At 42.5% G+C, this 18,056-nt stretch overlaps 1 protein-coding gene across 1 annotated transcript in view; it reads right to left on the bottom strand.

Moving 5' to 3' along the window:
• The window catches only part of NARS2 (asparaginyl-tRNA synthetase 2, mitochondrial), a 33,784-nt gene extending 15,928 nt beyond the window's left edge, over window positions 1–17,856 (bottom strand). The window contains exons 1-2 of the mRNA XM_010706167.2: window positions 17,651–17,856; window positions 5,237–5,369 (exon numbers count right to left, since the gene is read on the bottom strand). Coding sequence (XP_010704469.1) covers window positions 5,237–5,369; window positions 17,651–17,841 — 324 coding nt within the window. The 5' untranslated portion in view covers window positions 17,842–17,856. The remainder of the gene's footprint in view (window positions 1–5,236; window positions 5,370–17,650) is intronic.
• Between the last annotated feature and the right edge of the window lie 200 nt (window positions 17,857–18,056).

The following is an 18,056-nucleotide window of genomic DNA, read 5'->3' as shown; positions in this document are numbered from 1 at the left end:
TTTATCAACCTGGTCATTGTTTGTTGCCCTCATGCTTGCACACCACATGCATGTACATATACAGACACACAGAGGGCAGACTCACAGCTGACCTTGTTGTAGAGACTCCACTCTCATCTATATTCTGAACAGCCCAAGAGCTAAATTTCTGTAGGCTGAAGACACTCTTCACTGTCACCTGGTGAAAAAAAAGCTCCACCTGTGCTCAGTGTACCCTTGTTGCAAAGGCAGAATATACCTGTACAGTGTTGCTGCCCTCACCAGTCTTGAAAAATCATCACTTTGGAAAGCAAGCTGAATTTCAGTAGCAAAGAAAGCATTTATGAGGACTGTAGCAGCTTGCAAGGGATATCCTTTTCACATCTGCTATGATATACTGATCATTTTTTAACCCATTAGTTCTCCAAAAAAGTTTGTAGAAGAGAAGCATTAGAAATGTGAGATTGCTCACTTCAGTTAGGAACTGTATCATTTAAGAAGATCTTGCACGCAGCTCCAAGTGAGCCTTCTTGCCCACTGTTCATAATTATATGGTCACGTACTGGTTTTCTTAGACTAGACCCACTCTGCAGAGATGCTGCTGTTATGGAAAGAAGGAGACTTGTCTGTTGGACCACTGCTTCTCTGACCATAGAATTTAAACAGTAATTGCTGATGGAACCCAGGAAACAGAAAAAGGTTCAGCTATGACAGTTGGATGCCACTTTAGAAAGGGAAACTATCACCCTGAAGATACAGCCTCCAACTGGTGCCCCAAATCAGTGCTACTACTGATTTCATTTTGTGCCTGAATTCCTTTCTATAAAAAGGGAATAACAATACTTCACTGGGCTGTAGCAATGAATGTTTTGATGAAGTACACAACCAGAGGAAGATGATATTTCTGCACCCAGAGTAAAGCACAAATACTGTGTTAAATTATATCTTCCATCTTATGCAGTGAGAGACAGTGGTTCTAAGACTCAATTTTACAAAATCCAATTTTATTAAGACTATCACTATGCACAGACTTTCCAAAGCGTTCTCAAAAAATCTTCCTCCTGGCATTTCCTATCTTTACAGTCTAAATAATGTTGTTTTAGCATGGTTTTGTATGCACGTTTGATATAATTCAATGATGATGGCATCACATGAGCTCTTTGAGGCTCCATGAGTAAAGTGCGACCCTTCAAAATCCACTTCACTGTCAAGACAGCTGAAAGGAAAAACAGAAACCTACAGACATGATGGACGCAGCACTGAAGAGAATGGGAAAAGATGGTAGCAGGCATCCCAGAGCACAAATAAGAATGGAGATCTTGGATTTCTCATTTGGGAACTGGAGAAGAGATGACTGGTGAGACCAGACACTTCAATACGAGCTGGACCTCTTCCACCTTCTAACTTGACCCTCAAACTCTCATTCTCTCTCACTGGCTTTGGAGGAGGAGTGCCTTGGGGCAGTTTGACTCAACCTCTTGATTAGACTCTTTTGGGAAGAGGCCACAAAGGCCTCTCCATAGAAACTCTTGCATACACCCAGTACACTAAATTGTAATAGTATCACCCCACCACTCAGCACACAGTGTGGCACCAAACACTGAGCATAGTGGGACTTTCCACAAAAAGTATTATGAAACCAGTATTACAAGAGTTTAAGCTTCTTTGGAGCGCTAAAACACATCTTGGCACAAACCAGAAATTTAGACTGTGTGATCAAGGCACTTAAGACTTCATAAGAACTGGGTTACTAATTTAGGAATAACTGAGCATTGCCCTGTGCAATTACAGTGGGGAAAAAAGGCCCTTTGCTCCCAAGTACATGTGCCTTTGTTATTAAATATTGTTCTTCCTTTTATTTTGTAAAGAGAGCTGCTTTTCTTTGGGAGCAAAAATCTGAAGCCTCATCAGAGAATGGTAAACATGCATTTCTTTATAGCGAGGTTTTTCTGTACCTTTTAATGGTGTATAAGCAAATACTTCAAGGTGTCCCTGAAGAAGCTGAGCATTCCCAGCACCCTAACTTGCTAAAGTTAGAGGTATTCATTCCAAATCTTGAATGCCAATTTTAAAAATAAATTTTAAACAATCCAGCTATTTATCTAAGGATGCAGTTCAGACGCTAACTCTTGTCAATAGCCCCCAAGGCTTTCAACTGAGTGTTCTCTACCAAACAAAGAACTTGCAGATGATGACAAACAGCCAAACTGCCCAGTGGGCAAATATGTGAGAGAGCACTGAATTTAGGCCACTTAAATGGGGAAAAAGAAACTTAACTTAGACTTTAGAGCAGCTGTCTTTTCATTTTTGTTTGTTTTAGTGTGGGTGTTTTTTTCTTAAAGAGATTGCCCAATGATCTAAAAATAAACAAAACAGGAACTCCACTTCTGCAAGTGAGAACTTCACTAAAGTAAGCACATGTTGCATTGTAGACTTGCTGTGGGGAATGCAAAACCATTACTGTTAGAAGAATTTCTGGTATAAGAAAGGATGATTCTCATAGACTTTGGGGCAAGAGAAAAAGGAGAGAACAAGTTGAGACTTTGTAAGGTGTTTAGCAGCAATAAAAAATAAGCCAAGGGAGGAATTCTTTCTTCTTCTACAAAGTGAAGGTCCTACGCATTCCAGGACAGTTCTCAAATCTAATTATCTGAAGCCTACAAACTGACCATATATAGTTTTGAAGCCAAGAAATTAGAGTTCTCACTGCAACAGTACATGTTCATGCTGTGTTCAAAGGCTTAAAGACCACTCTGCAGAAGAACTTGCTTATTGTATGGCAAAACCAGTGAAGGGTTCAATCAGCACCTAATTACCTTAAGAAATGGAAAGGCTGAGGGAACAGGGATTGTTTAGCTTGGAGAAGAGAAGGCTCCAGGGAGTCCTCATTGTGGCCTTCCACTATTTGAAGGGAGCATATAAACAGGAAGGGATATGACTGTTTACAAGGGTGGATAGTGACAGGACAAGGGGAGGTTTAGATTAGATATTAGGAGGAAGTTTTTCTCACAAAGGGTGGTGAAGCACTGGAACAGGTTGCCCAAGGAGGCTGTGGATGCCCCATCCCTGGAGGCATTCAAGGCCAGGCTGGATGTGGCTCTGGGCAGCCTGGGCTGCTGGTTGGCGACCTGCACATAGCAGGGGGTTGGAACTGGATGAGCACTGTGGTTCTTTAGAATCCAATCTATCACAGAATCACAGAATCACAGAATTGTAGGGGTTGGAAGGGACCTCTAGAGATCATCGAGACCAACCCCCCTGCCAAAGCAGGTTCTCTACACCAGGTCGCACAGGTAGGCGTCCAGGCGAGACTTGAATATCTCCAGAGAAGGAGACTCCACAACCTCCCTGGGCAGCCTGTTCCAGTGCTCCGTCACCCTCACCGTGAAGAAGTTCTTACGCACATTCGTGCGAAACTTCCTATGCTGCAGCTGATGTCCGTTTCCCCTCGTCCTGTCTCCACGTACCACTGAAAAGAGACTGGCCTCACCGCTATGGCCGCCACACCTCAGATATTTATAAACCTGGATCAGGTCCCCTCTCAGTCGTCTTTTCTCAAGGCTAAACAGACCCAGTTCACTCAGCCTTTCTTCACAGGGGAGATGCTCCAGGCCCTTCACCATCTTTGTGGCCCTCTGCTGGACTCTTTCCAAGAGATCCCTGTCTTTTTTGTACTGGGGAGCCCAGAACTGGACACAGTACTCCAGATGAGGCCTTACCAGGGCAGAGTAGAGGGGGAGGATCACCTCCCTCGACCTGTTGGACACGCTCTTTTTAATGCACCCCAGAATGCCACTGGCCTTTTTGGCCATGAGGGCACACTGCTGGCTCATGGCCAACCTGTCGTCCAGCAGGACGCCCAGGTCCCTCTCTGCAGAGCTCCTCTCCAGCAGCTCATCCCCCAAATGAACTGTGATTCTGTGATTCTAAGTAAGATGGAAACAGACATGTATGTTATGTTCTAAGAGTATACTAAGGCATTTTGGAGGAAATAAAAAAGAGAGAAGAAAAATTGGGTTATTATTAATGGAGCACAGAGATTCCCAGTGGGTCATTCTGCACAGCCCAGTGCCATCCAGACATACAAGATAAAGCAGCAGCACAGTTCTGTACAGGACAGGAGAAAACCACAGAATGGCTTGGGTTCAAAGGGTCCTTAATGAACACCAGTTCCAATCTCTTCCTGTCTGGCACACTCTAAAACAGGCTGGCCTTGAGCACCTCCATGGATGGGGCACCCACAGCAATCAGGGCAGCCTGAGCCAGGGCATCCCCACACTCTGTGAAGAATTTCCTCCTTACATCTAACCTAAATCTCTCCTCTTTTAGTTTAAAACCATTCTCCCTTGTCACTATCAGACCGTTTAAAAAGTCAGTCTCCTTGCTGTTAATGAGCACCCTTTAACTACTGAAAGGCCACAACAAGGTTTCCCTGGAGTCTTCTCTTCTCCAGATTGGAATACAGTTTTGCTGTTAGGCCAGACCAACTCTGAAGACTGCAGATGATTCAGGCTGAAAAAAACATGACTTGGATATTACTTCATGCATGTATAACTAGGGCCTCAAGCTTTTTTTAAATATCATTTTTATTATTATATTATTAAGGACATTTCCTCAACAGCCTTCCAAAGAACTCATCTGCTATATGAGAGTATGTGTGGATATTTGCTCACAAGTCCCACTGAGTACAAAATAGCTCATATGCTGAAAGTAGTAAGATGCATAAGCATCCATCATGTGATTAAGAGATCTAACCTGGAATATATAAAGCTAGCTGACTGTAGGGATTTCAGTCTGCACTAAAGTTCTCAGTGAGTAATGTAAGTTAGCAGTTGTTTCTACTTTTGATTTCAATGTAGTTTTCAAGGAACTCTTTTCAAAGAGCATAATGAGGGGCCCACTGCATAAATACTGCTCAGATTCACTGGAAAGATGCAGAAGGCTTTGAAGAAGAGAGTGCCACTTTCATTAGCACCAGTCACATGCATTTATCTATCTTCTGGCTATATGCAGCCTCCCATTCAGAGGAAATTTCTGCTTTTTCCTCTGTTCTTTCTTATACCTTCCCTTCCCAATCCCCTTGGTGGCCACACCTCTGCTGATCAAACCCTGAACTTTGGGATGTGCCTGTGCAACCCCTCCTTGGCTCACGCATGGAGAGAGAAACTGTGACCTCAAGATGAGGCCAGGGAGCACAGCTGAGGGAGGAGGAGGAAATTTGGACACTGGTTCTGCATAAACACTTGGAGATGCCTACCTGCATGATGTCTTGGAGGCTTTCAGTAAAGGACAGCTCGGCCTCCACCATGTAAAACTCTGCCAGGTGCCGGCGACTCTGTGAGTTCTCAGCTCGAAATGTGGGACCAAAGGTGAACACATGGGTAAAGGCCCTGAAAGGCAAGAACCAGGTAGGTCAGGCCCAACAAAACAAGCAAAGAAAACCCTATCCACAAGCTCACTTTTCTTGCAGGATCTAGAAATACTCATGTTTCCATTTTACCTTTGACCAGCTTAATGATGCTACTGTGTACATTGCAGCTACATTCCTTCAGTGTGGTGGGAAGAGGGGTTATTCACAGCCCTATGACTAAGTGAGGTTGCATAAACCCTGTGCAGTTTTCACTGAACAACATTTACACCCACAGTCCATGCTGCAGTACCAGGTGAAGGGAGAAGCACGAGGACACCAGCCACGCTCCCCTCATCCATAGACTGCAAGGTCTGACATCTCTAGGTGCTATGACATCCCAAAGCACAGCAGAGAAGAGAGAGTCCTGCTGCTGATGTTACAGGACTGGTGTTAGCAGGATGAATGTATGGTGTACAGCTTGCAGTCTTCTCTAGTGGCAAGATCAAAGTTCACCCCTGAAAGGCCCTTCAAGAGAATGGATTGAGCTCCTTCCAACCAGCTGAGAATGGTTCAGCTAAACACGGTTCCTGCAGAACACATCTGGGATAGCATCTTACACTGAAGTAATCAGTGCATTTCCTATTATGAAGTTTTTCCTCCAGCAACCTTCTGGGAAGCCTAAGTGTCTCCCCTCCAGTCACGTTGAGTTGCATGACAAAGGATACAAAGGCCTTTTTGATGATCCCTTCCTAAAAGTTCTTCATAAGGAAGAGCAACGCTCTTTTCAAATCTTACTTTAACTGTAGGGAAATTGCACTCCTAGGAACGTTTTTATACTGCAGGCTACAAGAAGGTGGGCTCCTGAACATCTTCAGCTTCCCCATCAGATCCCATGGCAGCTGTCTTTTCTGCCACACTGCAGGGGAGGCAAACCATGAATGGGGAAGAGACAGAGCTCTTTCAGAAAAAAAAACATGGACTGGGCAGCAGGTCCCTTCAGTACACACATAATTTGTCATTATTTTTAAGAGTTGACAATGTTTAGGGGAAAGAGGACACAGTCAGTGGAGATCAGGCACAGTTTAACACCCATGAAAGAATGTGTGTTCACTGCAGGGTTTGGCATCTGACTTGTATCTTCTGCAAGCTTTCTGCTCAAAGAGGATGTTTACTAGGGATTTTGCACAGGTTAATTTTGTTAAATTGAAATTTAAAAAAAAATGCTACTAAAAAGCTATATTTTTCCTTTACCTTTTAAGGAGGCAACTGTGTGGCAAACAAAGGCACATGCATGTTTTTGGTTCACTTATCTGTTCTCTCCTATCACATGACAGATAAAGGTTATGATCAAAAGCAGCAGCACTTTCTTCTTCCTTGAGCTGTCAGTTGTACACATACTAGAAAACAGATCCTGGCCAAGATTTCAAGTACATAACCTGCCTGCAGGCTTATTCTCCCTACTGGCTGTGCTTTCCCCATTCAAACTGAAACAATTTGCTTTCAGAACCCTCAGCTCCTGCTCCCGGGCTCTGACCACATGACCACAACATCTCTGATGCCAACACCAGATTTTGCAGCAAATCCTTTTATCCAGGATCCCTTTCAGCATGCCTCTTTCCCCTGTGCTTGATAGGACATTATTGTGAACTTCTGCCCTGCCTTGATCATCCTCCTTCAAACTGTCCTTTGCTACAGTGTCTATAAAAACCTCAGTGATGTTTGGATAAGTGATATTCCAACACCATTGCTCACCACACTGGTCAGTATTACCTCATCAGTTCCTTGTGCTCTCCCATCTGGAGCCATCTGTTGTCTCAGGTTCTAGAGAAATGCGTGTTCTTCCTCACACCACCTTTTTTTTTTCCTCTCCATGTTCCTACAGCACCTGGCACAACAAGGTCTTGGATCCAAAGCTTAAAAGTCTCAACTGCTATAGCAATACAAACAACAAACAGAAAACAATGACTCACTCAGCCAAAATGGTTTAATGCTTAAGGCTGAACTGGTCAAAAACTTGCCATGGAGCTTCACAGGACACAGAGGTTGGCCTGCAGTGGGAAGCAGGAGCTAGACACACATTTCTCGAGGCACAAATCACTGACATGTAATTTAGTGCAGGACACTGTAGCAGATTACAGACTCCAGCAATACAGACTACTGTGAGTACTCTGAACTGTCCTTATTTCTTACTCCAGAGCAGCCCAAACATGATGTCTAGCTATTTATCTTCCAAGAGGCTTGCTGACTGCAGGCCATCTGAAAAAATAAAAAATAAGAACAACTATTGCTCCAAGATGTCAAGTGTGGTCAAACACTTCACAGCCACAGATAGATTTTGCACTGCTAGAATAAAGCCTCTTCGTGCCAGGCATTTTGGGGAGCACAAGTGCAGAACAGCTCTCCTAGAAACTGATTTCAGCCTCTTCTCAGCTCGAGCCACCCTGCTGGAACCAATCTTCTCTAACAAGTACACAGAGTAGCACCTCCATGGATAAAAAACATCAACCCTGAAGCTTCATAGACTATTCAAGATGCTCAATACAGCAACAATATGGATGTAAGACTTTACACAAACACAGGGTGTACAAATCCGACCTCAAATTGTTCTTCAGCTCCTATTAAGAAACGTGTCTGCAGTATCATACAAAGCACGTATAAATACATTAGAAAACAAACACTGGAGCTGGTTCTGCTTCAGTGTTATGGTACCAAGAGCACTTTGTCCTGTATGCATTTGACACCTAGCACAACGGAGCCTGAGTCCAGGGCTGTGTCTCCTATGCCAATAATTCATCATTTACATCCCCAAACCTCGGCAAGATTTCCTCCAGCATTTAAAAATAGCTTGAAAATATTGGCTCAGACTCCAAAATGTGCCTAGGTAAAAAAAAACAAAACAAACAAACAACAATCTGTTGAGTCCTTTGCTTTATCCACTACAGGCAGAGCAGTTAAAGTCCGGAATGCTCGCTGTCCTTTCATCTGTTATGAAAGCACAGAAGAGAGGTTTTGATACGATTCCCTTTACAGCCAACTTCACCCAGAGCTCCAGATCAGAGCTCTCTGGTCAGCAAGTCCGAGTGCATTTATGCAGTTCCCAGATGCTGCTGGGGTGTAAATCAGAAGGTAGCACAGAGTTGCTTAATTAATCGCTCGCCTTCTGGGACAGTATATTCTCTATCCAGTTTCCTGGGCAAGTCTGAGAGTTTAAGTAGGAGGCCAAGAGAATACCCACTGCATTCCCCAACAAAATACAGGGCCCCATCCTGCAGAAAGCTGAGCTTGCAGTCCAGCCAAGAGCTCAGATATCTTCAAGGTGCAGGTTCACAGGAGTCCCTCTGAAAGCAGAAATCACTGCTTGGGTGCACTGCTGGAGCACTGCCCTCTTCTGCACTGAAAGACACCTAGGGGAGGCTGTGTTTGTGATCTCCACCTGTAAAATATCCAGGAAGGGAGAAGCTTTACGCCTGCAAGCTTACACATTACTAAAACACTCTACAGAAGGAGTCTTCTCTCCCATGCAAAGAACTTTACAGCATGCAGAATGAAAACTCATTTCATTCAAACTAGTTGACAATTCATTAGTAAGGCAGTGATAGAAATCAATGGAGAAATATAAAGTATCTGTGCCCAAAGCTGCTTGAAATCGTCCTTTTAATTAAACTCACACAACGTTTGTGGGCCTGAGCATCTCTGCCTTCCTGGCAATTTTTACACTGCAATTCAAATATAATTAATTGTGCTGATGGTTCCCAAGCCAGGAATGGATTGAGCTTCTTTTTCTGAGCCAGGACTTCATGCTGTTACTGCAGTAATAAAGACTTATTTATGCTGTCGAACCAAGGGGATCTAACTCTGAGCAGGGCAATTAATCAAAAAGATGCAATTCCTGCGCAGTCAGCTTACAGCCTATGCCAAGGTCACACCACACACTGGTGACACAGCTGAAGACAGAAGCTGGTTGTTGTGACTCAGGGCTAAGCACTAAACCACACCAGCATGCAGCTATTTATTTCTTCAGAGCTCTCTTTCTCATCCCAAAATACTACAGGTGCCTGCTTAACCCAAAATTCAGCAATCACATACCAGGTCTATGGTCAGGAGTTCAGCTGGAAGGTGATTTGTGCCAATTCTTATCTTTGGCCACAGTGAATGACCCTTCAAAACAATGTATTCCATCTCATAATGTTCCACAGAATCCACCCCTTGACATACATTAAAATCTAGAAACAATAGGTTGTACTTGAAGGGTAAAACAACACATAACATCAGCAGAGGAGGAGACAGAAGAGCAAGGCGACTGTAAAGATCAGGAGTGCAGCTTTGTCAACTACACTGTCCTTTCCTTTAGAAAGGGAAGAAATCACTAAAGCAAGCTGTTTGATTTAATTGCACTCTGTTCCAGCACGACCATGCTCACTTTGAGCATGGAAAACCTGCATGCTCCATCAAAATGAGCAGACAGATTTGCTCTGCTGCCAGGAGCCATCACTTGGCTGCAACACTTGACCCAAGCACAACTGGGATATTCAGGCATGTTGAAATATGTATTTTGAAAGATGTTGTGGCCCGATACAAGAAGCTATATGCACAGATATAGCCATTCAAACCTACCAATCCAGTATCTCCAGCCTCTTGTTTTCAGAGGAGCTGGAAACACTGAGCTCCTAAAGATGCTGGGGAGGTAGGTACAGGTGCTCAGCAGTTTAAAGAACCTGTGGCTCTGGGACAGTGTTTCACATCTTTGATCTGAGTGGACTATGTTAAAGAGAAACCTAAGAGTTGGACAGAAGTATCTGTTTTTTAACCTCAGTGTAAAACTAATATTCCCATTACTGTTGTTTGGTGGTTTGGATTTTGTGCAATCAAAGTGTTCGTGGTTTTGCTGAAAAGTCAATGAGAGGAGACAAGCATTTTATCCAGAAAAAGAAGCAGAAAAAGGAGTTTTAAAGGATTCCTCACAGAACGTGCCACTTCCACCTGCCCATGAGGAAAAACTGCATCTTGACAGGGGCTTTTACAGCAGCCTGTGATGCTCAGGCCTGGGCAGCAGAGCTGAGATGCTGAGTGCTCCGGTTCCAATTCATGCTGTGACAAGATGGGACTGTATTTCCTTCTGTAGGCAGTCAAAAATAAACACACATATTAAAAAAAATTATATTGTCTAAGTTCCCAGACAGGGATTGGGAAGTGCCAGACTTCCACCCCAGCCAGCCAGCAGCAACGCAGCAGTTTCCCTTGCTGTGACTTCCAAAGGGCAGAGTCCTACCAGCAGCTTCTCCCCAACCACATCATCTGCTCTGGCTTCGGCAACAAGGCTCCTCTCCAGACCACCCATCTCTGCTTGACAGAGATCCAGGCACAAATGAATGATAGCAATGTGACCCATACTCTCCAACTATCTGGTAAAGCACCCCACATTTTCCTTAAGAAGCCTCACTGCACACCTAGGCTTCCTACTGTTAGTTTACAGGTGGCAGAAGAATAGGGGAGACACAAAGCAGTTATTTGGAGCCATACAACCTCTTCTGTCCCAGACTCAAAGATCTCATCAGCTTGCACCCTCTGCCCTTTTATGAGTCTCTGTAGTACTTTACTCCCTGTGGATTCGCGTTTTGTTTGAGTTCTGTTATTATTATTTCTAATTTGAGTCAATAAAACAACCGATTAGCAATGATAACTCGAGATGGGCTGATGAAAGCCACCAAAGCAGTTCAGCATTTATTCAAATAATTTTCCATGCCCCAGATAAAAGAGACCTTCCACAAAGAAGTGATACAAAATGTATCATGCATTTAAATAAAACAAGGTCCAAAGGTCTCTTTCAAAATTTATTCATCCCAGTGACTCCAACTCTAAGCAATAAAAATAAATTACCACCATAGGGAAAAAAAAAAAGAAAGCAACTGTGATAAATCCTTTTTCTTCCATTGTGGAAAAATCACATGTTCTCCATAACCTGCATTTTAATAACTTTAAAGAGGATTTTTTTTTTTGTCAGCTTTTTTTCAAATGGACACTGGCTCTCCCAGCTCCACAAATATGAATGGCAGCCAAAAACCACATTGGTGGGTGCACTATTGCATAAAGAATAGCATAGTTGGAGCCCCACTTGAAAGTTTGGGTGAGGCTATTTAAAATTTGCAAGGCCTTGAGATCTAGAGTGATAAGTAAATAATTATTTTAAGTATAGTTTTTAAAAGTTATATTAAATGCAACACACTCCAGTTGACTATAAAATATCCATCTCTATATATTCTACTTCAGTGCAATAACTGCAAACCTTTGAAGAATTTCAATGTGCACACTGTTGTTGGATTTGTGGACTTTTAAGGAAAGCTGAGAGAGCAAAAGGAGATGGAGCTGCCTGCCTTAATGCCTAATACTGGAGCCATTTCCTGGGGCATAAATCCACCCTGGGAAGCAGGAGCTGCTTGGAACACAGAGCATATTCAGGCTGGATATTAAGAAAAATTTATTCTCCAAAAGAGCAGTAATGCACTGGGACAGGCTGTCCAAGGAAGTGGTGGAGTCACCATCCCTGGAGGTGTTCAAGTACCATGGATATGTGGCATGAGGGATGTGATTTAGTGGGCATGGAGGTGATGGGTTGGATTGGTTGATGGTTGGACTAGATTATCACAGAATCACAGAATCACCAAGGTTGGAAAAGACCTCCAAGATCATCCAGTCCAACTATACACTTATCACCAGTATTTCCTCACTAAATTATGCCCCTCAGTACAACATCTATATGCTTCTTGAACACCTCTAGGGATGGTAACTCCACCACCTTCTCAGGCAGCCCATTCCAGAAGCTCCTTCAAAGAAATTTTTCCTAAAATCCAACCTGAATCTCCCCAGACACAACTTGAGGCCACTCCCCCTCGTCCTATTGCTAAATAAGGTCAATAAGAGCAATACGGTCACCCTTCAGCCTCCTCTTCCCCAGACCAAACAACCCCAGTTCCCTCAGCTGTGAATGGCTACATGTCAGCACATTCCCTTTGCTTCCTCTCCCAAAAATGTGGAGATGTAGAAAGGACCAAGGGTGTATCTATGTAAAGCCCCAACCAGCCAAGCAGCCCCAGGCACTCTACAGAGCTTTTGCACTGGGCTTCCCAGTGATACAAAGTTGTTAACAGTCACTGCTGCAGTCATGTACCAGACTGAAGCATGCAGTAATTGATTAAAACCAGACATGTCACAGTTGCTTTTTATAGCTCAAGTTAAGTGGCAGCTTAATTAATGGAAGTTAGCGTGCTAATTATAAGAGTCTGTGTTGTGAGTCAGACTCAACTGCTGCACAAGAAATGTCAGAGATTTTTTTAGGGATCCAATATAAATAATTACACTTCTATTTGTTAATTTTTAGCAACAGGAATGCTATACAACTGGACATCATTCTTGCAGCTGCATCTGAAAGTATTTGAAATAGTACAATGTAGAGCAAATATTTGTTTGAGGTCAATGCAATTTTTTCCAGCTTTTATAAATGACTTATTATAAAGTCATTTCAGAATCAAATTTTAAGGCTGCATTTGCCAGACTGCCAAAAGAAAAGCCACTTTTACAGAAGAAGGCCTCACACGCATCTTTTTGCAGCTCTGCAGTATCTTCTTGAACATCAATCCAAACAGACAGCTCTCTTTCACCACTGCTTTGAAAAGCAGTGAAATGGTGACATTGTTCAAATGAAATCTGTGCAATCTTCTGAAACCAACAGGAAATTCACGCTTTTACCTCTCTGCAAACTCAGGTAGACACAGCTAACATGGTCTGAATGACAGAGATTTTTTTAGAGTCTCTGTAAAACCAGAAAAGCCAGTTGCAGGATTGCAGATAATATCTGGAATTAGAAGGAAACCAGTAAAATCCACAATTCCTTAGAAACAAAAAGATGTGTTTAAGGAGATGAGAACAAAAATGTTTCAACTAAATCAAGTTTGATAATTAGACATTAACAGGCAGATGTCAGTGCAAAAGGCTGAGAATGTACTTTAGACAGAAAAATACAAGTGCTAGGGAGAGATGCTGAACTAGAGATGGTTCATTCAGATGATTCTGTGCATCAGATCAGAAAAGACAGAAATGGGAAAGAAGTCAAGAATAAACTTAGAATGGCAGAACAATTCAAGCTGGCAGGGATCTTGAGAGGTCACTAGTCCAACCTCCTGCTCAAAGCAGGGTCAGCAAGAAGATCAGACCAGGGTTATCTGGGCTTTCTCCTGCTCTGTCTTGGAAAATCTCAGAGGATGCAAACCGCACAAGCTCCCTCAGTAATCTTTTTTGATGTTTGACTGATCTCTTCATGATTTTTTTTCCCCTGTAAACATTCAGAAGTTCTCACTGCTACTTATGCCCATTTTCTCCTGCCCTCCTGTCACTCACCACTGCAAAGATTATGTGACTGTCTTCCTGCAACTCTATGCAGGTATTAGTAGGCTCCTAGAAGGTTGCAGCTAAGGCTTTTGCTCATTTGTAGGAAAACACGAGATAAATAGGAGATGAGAAATCTACTGAGGGACTGAAAGGAGGGAAGAAATAGAGCTAGGGAGGGCAAGAAAGGAGGAAACTTCTGAGATTTAGGGAGGGAAGAGCCTCTAGAGTTATCTAGAAGAGCAGCTCCAATGAAACTAACAATGCAAAAGGCAGAACAGACAGTGCCTGACATGGAATGAGAGGCCAGGACAACCAGAGCAAAACAATGATGTAAGCTATTAGCAACAAGGCCGAGAAGAGAGGAGCAGGTAGATCTTGTGGGAAGTTCAGATGGGTGAAAAGAGAAATAAATGAGTAAATAAGCCCAGTGAGCTTTACTTCTTGGCAACAGTTGGTTTTGGCTGTCTGCAGCATGCCTTTGAATCATCAACTCTCACAGACCCTCCAGCCTAGTTCAAATCTCCAAAAGGGCCTTTATGCTCACATGAGGGTTGGAGGTTGAGGAAATACCACAAAGACCACTGACTTCACAGCAAACCAGTGACATTTTAAACCAGATATTGGGGCACACATAGTCCTACAAACCTCAACCCACAGTGTTTACTGACTCATTTAGGATTTAGAAGGCTACAGAGCTGTATTAATGAATAAAGACTTTTTTTGGAGACCTCAGTCAGCCTCTAGATTTATAGCAGCTGACAATGATTCAGACATGCTGAGCAGTCAACCTAGATGCCGTCACTGCAAATGAAATGAGAAGTTGTGCCAACTAGGCCATTCGTGTCACGCCGAGAGACAAGACGAACTCCTCTGACCTTGCTTTCAATAACAAGCATACACAGCTTAGTAGATACTCAATAAATACAGGAACTCCTCTTTTCTCCTTTTTCTTCAGAGAAAAAGGTTCAAAATTCCTATGTCATAACTGCTTAACTGTTCTACTTCTGTCATCAGAAATAGCACCCAGGTCTCTGGACAACACAGACAATGTCCTAACAGCGACACCACACAGACTGCAAATGAACTCTCAGCAAGGACAGCAGAAGGCTTGGATCCAGACACATCTGGTAAGTCTTCCCATACGGCCTCTGCCCAGACTTTTCCAACCACAGCTTGCAGCCTGCTCATGAGCTCTGAAAAGCTAAAAGCAAGACCCATGCAAACATGACTGTCTGCCCAGTTGACTTTCTGTGCCCTAGAAAACCCCATGGAAAAATTCCTCTCATACCTGTCTTGCACCACCCCTGGTTTGTAATGGATTTGGGCAGGATCTGCCTCTGCACTACCATTTCCCACAGTAAGTCAGAGCACGAAACAAGCCAAGATCAGATGAGGAAGGGTCTGTTTCCTAAATATTTCTACCTTGGTCTCTTCCCACAGATTCTCATGGACCAGTTGTTCCTGAAAATGGTATGACTGAAGCAAGTCAAAACTTACTTAAGCAAAAGGGAATTACTGAAGGATAGTTCATTTTTGGGGCACAAAGAAAAATAAACTCGGTTAAAACACAACTGAGAGAAAAGGTAAATTTCATTGGATCAAATCTAAAACACACAATTCTTCACTGTTTTGATTGCTTTGCTTTACTAAGAGGACCAGAGTATTTCCATATTTCCACTTTTGAGAAAAGGATTGACGTTTTTGTGCTTTGAAAGCATCATGAGAACAAGTTTGTTTACCAAGCAGATTTTGTTGCTACTGTGCACTTAAATTATTTGATTGTGTAAGAATCCTATTCACAGACTAAAATCCAACCTTCTTCGCACAAGAAACCAGAAATAAAAATCTTCTCAGTATCTGAAGGGTTTCACTGCATTAAGATAGCTAATATCCGAATTCCACAGCAAAGCATCACGTTTCTGCATCTAGAAGAGCTTGATCTATTTTTGAAGGCTGAAGGGATACAACAGCACTTGAGTTCTAGGCCTCAAAAACCCACTGTGTTTAAATAAAATAAAAATAAGAAGAGTGGGTTCACAGAGCAGCTATGTCCCATTACGAATAAAAACCACTTATCTAAATTTAGACAGCACTAGATCCATTTAAATGCCTGTAAGAACAGCATGCTACTGTCAAACAAGAACACAAAGCTGTAATACAATGTACTGCATTCAGAAGAGCATTGATTTTTTTTGCCCATCTTTACACAGCAAGGTGCACGTGAATGACAGCAATGGAAAAAGTAGTTAGCAGACAGGTCCCGCATTTGCCCAATTGAGCCTTCTGCTCAATCCCAGGGCAGGCTGTGTACTATTTAAAGGGAACAGACTGATGAACAAGGGCGAGATTGTATTTCAAGTTAATCATTACAATCCATACTTTTCTTTGCACTTATTTGATTCGTGGAATTACGTCTTTCAATAAAGGTCACAAGGCATGAAAGCCAATTAACTCTAACACGTATGAGTGGATGTCATCCCATCTTCTTTCAGGGATGCAAAACTCTACAGTTAAACAAACCTCATTATCTTGCCTCAGATAATGTCTGAGATGACGCATCAGCCTTTGGCTGCCAAGTGACCTGTGCTTCTGTCACAGCAGCCAGGGCACCACATGAGAGCAAGTCAAAAACATCCTGTCCATTGAGAACCTCTGGCTTGAGTATTTTAGCAGATCCCAGCTGTTTAGGTGGTCTGAGATACAGTCTCATAGACAGAATAAACAAGGCAGAAAAGAGATTTCTGAAGAAACTGCTATTTTTATTTGCAGGCAAAACTTGAACAACTTCACAGCAACTATTTACTTACCAGCAGTCAACTGCACTCTGCAACACTGATTAAACAGAAAGCAGCTAAACATTTATTATTCGGTTCTCAATACTGGAATAGCATAGACAACAAGTTATACTGTGACTATCAGAAATATTCATCGGAGTCTACATGAAAAGGCAGGTTGTTCCACTTCTATTCATGTCTTTTAAAGGTAGGGTTTTATTCCTCTTTTCAGAAGACTTGCATCTAATTAGTTACCTAACAGTAACTAATCACTTCAAAAAGAGCTCTGTATCCCCTGTAAGTGCATGTCAAACCCCCTTGGCAACTGAGAAAAAGACACAGACCTACCTGATCTGTGACAGGCTTTACAAGCAATTCAGCTGGCTTACAGCAACTTGGCTGAAGCACCACATCTGAGGATAACCCACATTGTACGTGTTCAGAGAACTTTGCTTTCTGACTCCTTCTGCTTGATAAACTAACCTAATTTACTGGGATAATTTGGTGTAGATGAGCATAACATTCCCTCATCAAAGGGAAATGTGGCTCTGACAGATTATGACACTTTCACCCCTAGCAGTCTCAGTGAAACATTAACATCCAAAGCTTAAGGATTTTTTTTTTTTTATTTTTTTAATTAAAGTCACTATTAGCTATTCAACTGTGATCTCTTTGGTGGCCAGACTGAACACAGCATTAAGTGTGAAAGCCATGAAATATAAGAATTGTGAACTAGGCAGGGAGGAGAAACACAACGGGAAGACTGTAGACACAAATAAAGTTTGGAATGAAAAAAAAAAAAGAAGAAAGTAATATGATTGCTCAAGTTAAAAAGAATTTCTGAGATACAGTAAATGTGAAGAACAACAAACAGACATTTAAGATATTACAACTATTGATAACAAACCTCTTGTCATTCCTATAAGAATGCATCCAGTATTCCCAATCCACACCAGATACCTAGCAACTAAATCTAGTTCACAGACCAGAATCAAAAGGAGTTCTGCTTTCACCTGCATACACTGACCTTTCACATCATCATCCAGGCACTGCTGCTCATTTTCTTTCTGGTGCACGTTTCAGATATCTAATGGGTAACAATGGGGCACAACTGCCAAATGAAAGGATATCACAGATCAAACCAAAAACCTGTAGTATTGCTCACCCTGCCATCGCTTCTAAGTGGAGCTGGCCAGAAACTGTAAGGAAGGTGGGCACATTAAAGAAGTGGTTCTTTTCCGCAGATTCTTTTGCCTCCTGTGATGTCTGCAAATAAAAAATCCACGTTAGTCTATCAGCTTTTGAATAAAGATCACAGCACCCCGTTTCTTTTTTTTTCCTCCTAAGAACTAACATCAGAATCCACCCAAACACCTCTGAGAAGGAACCCAACAGTCGTAGATGATGTTACCCATCTTTGCTCAGACAACTAACAGGCTCTATAAAGAATTCAAACAAAAGACAGGAAAACAAAAATAACCCACATGATAAAGTACTCTCAGAGACTTCTCTTTGTAGGGCTTTGAAGCACCTAATGTGGCTGCATAGTAAAAAGTCATACTCTAAGCTGG

Source organism: Meleagris gallopavo, chromosome 1 (genome assembly GCF_000146605.3).
Source record: "Meleagris gallopavo isolate NT-WF06-2002-E0010 breed Aviagen turkey brand Nicholas breeding stock chromosome 1, Turkey_5.1, whole genome shotgun sequence".
NCBI classification, from domain to species: domain Eukaryota; kingdom Metazoa; phylum Chordata; class Aves; order Galliformes; family Phasianidae; genus Meleagris; species Meleagris gallopavo.
Note: the sequence above shows the minus strand (reverse complement) of the source record. Positions and strands in the feature narration are given on the sequence as shown.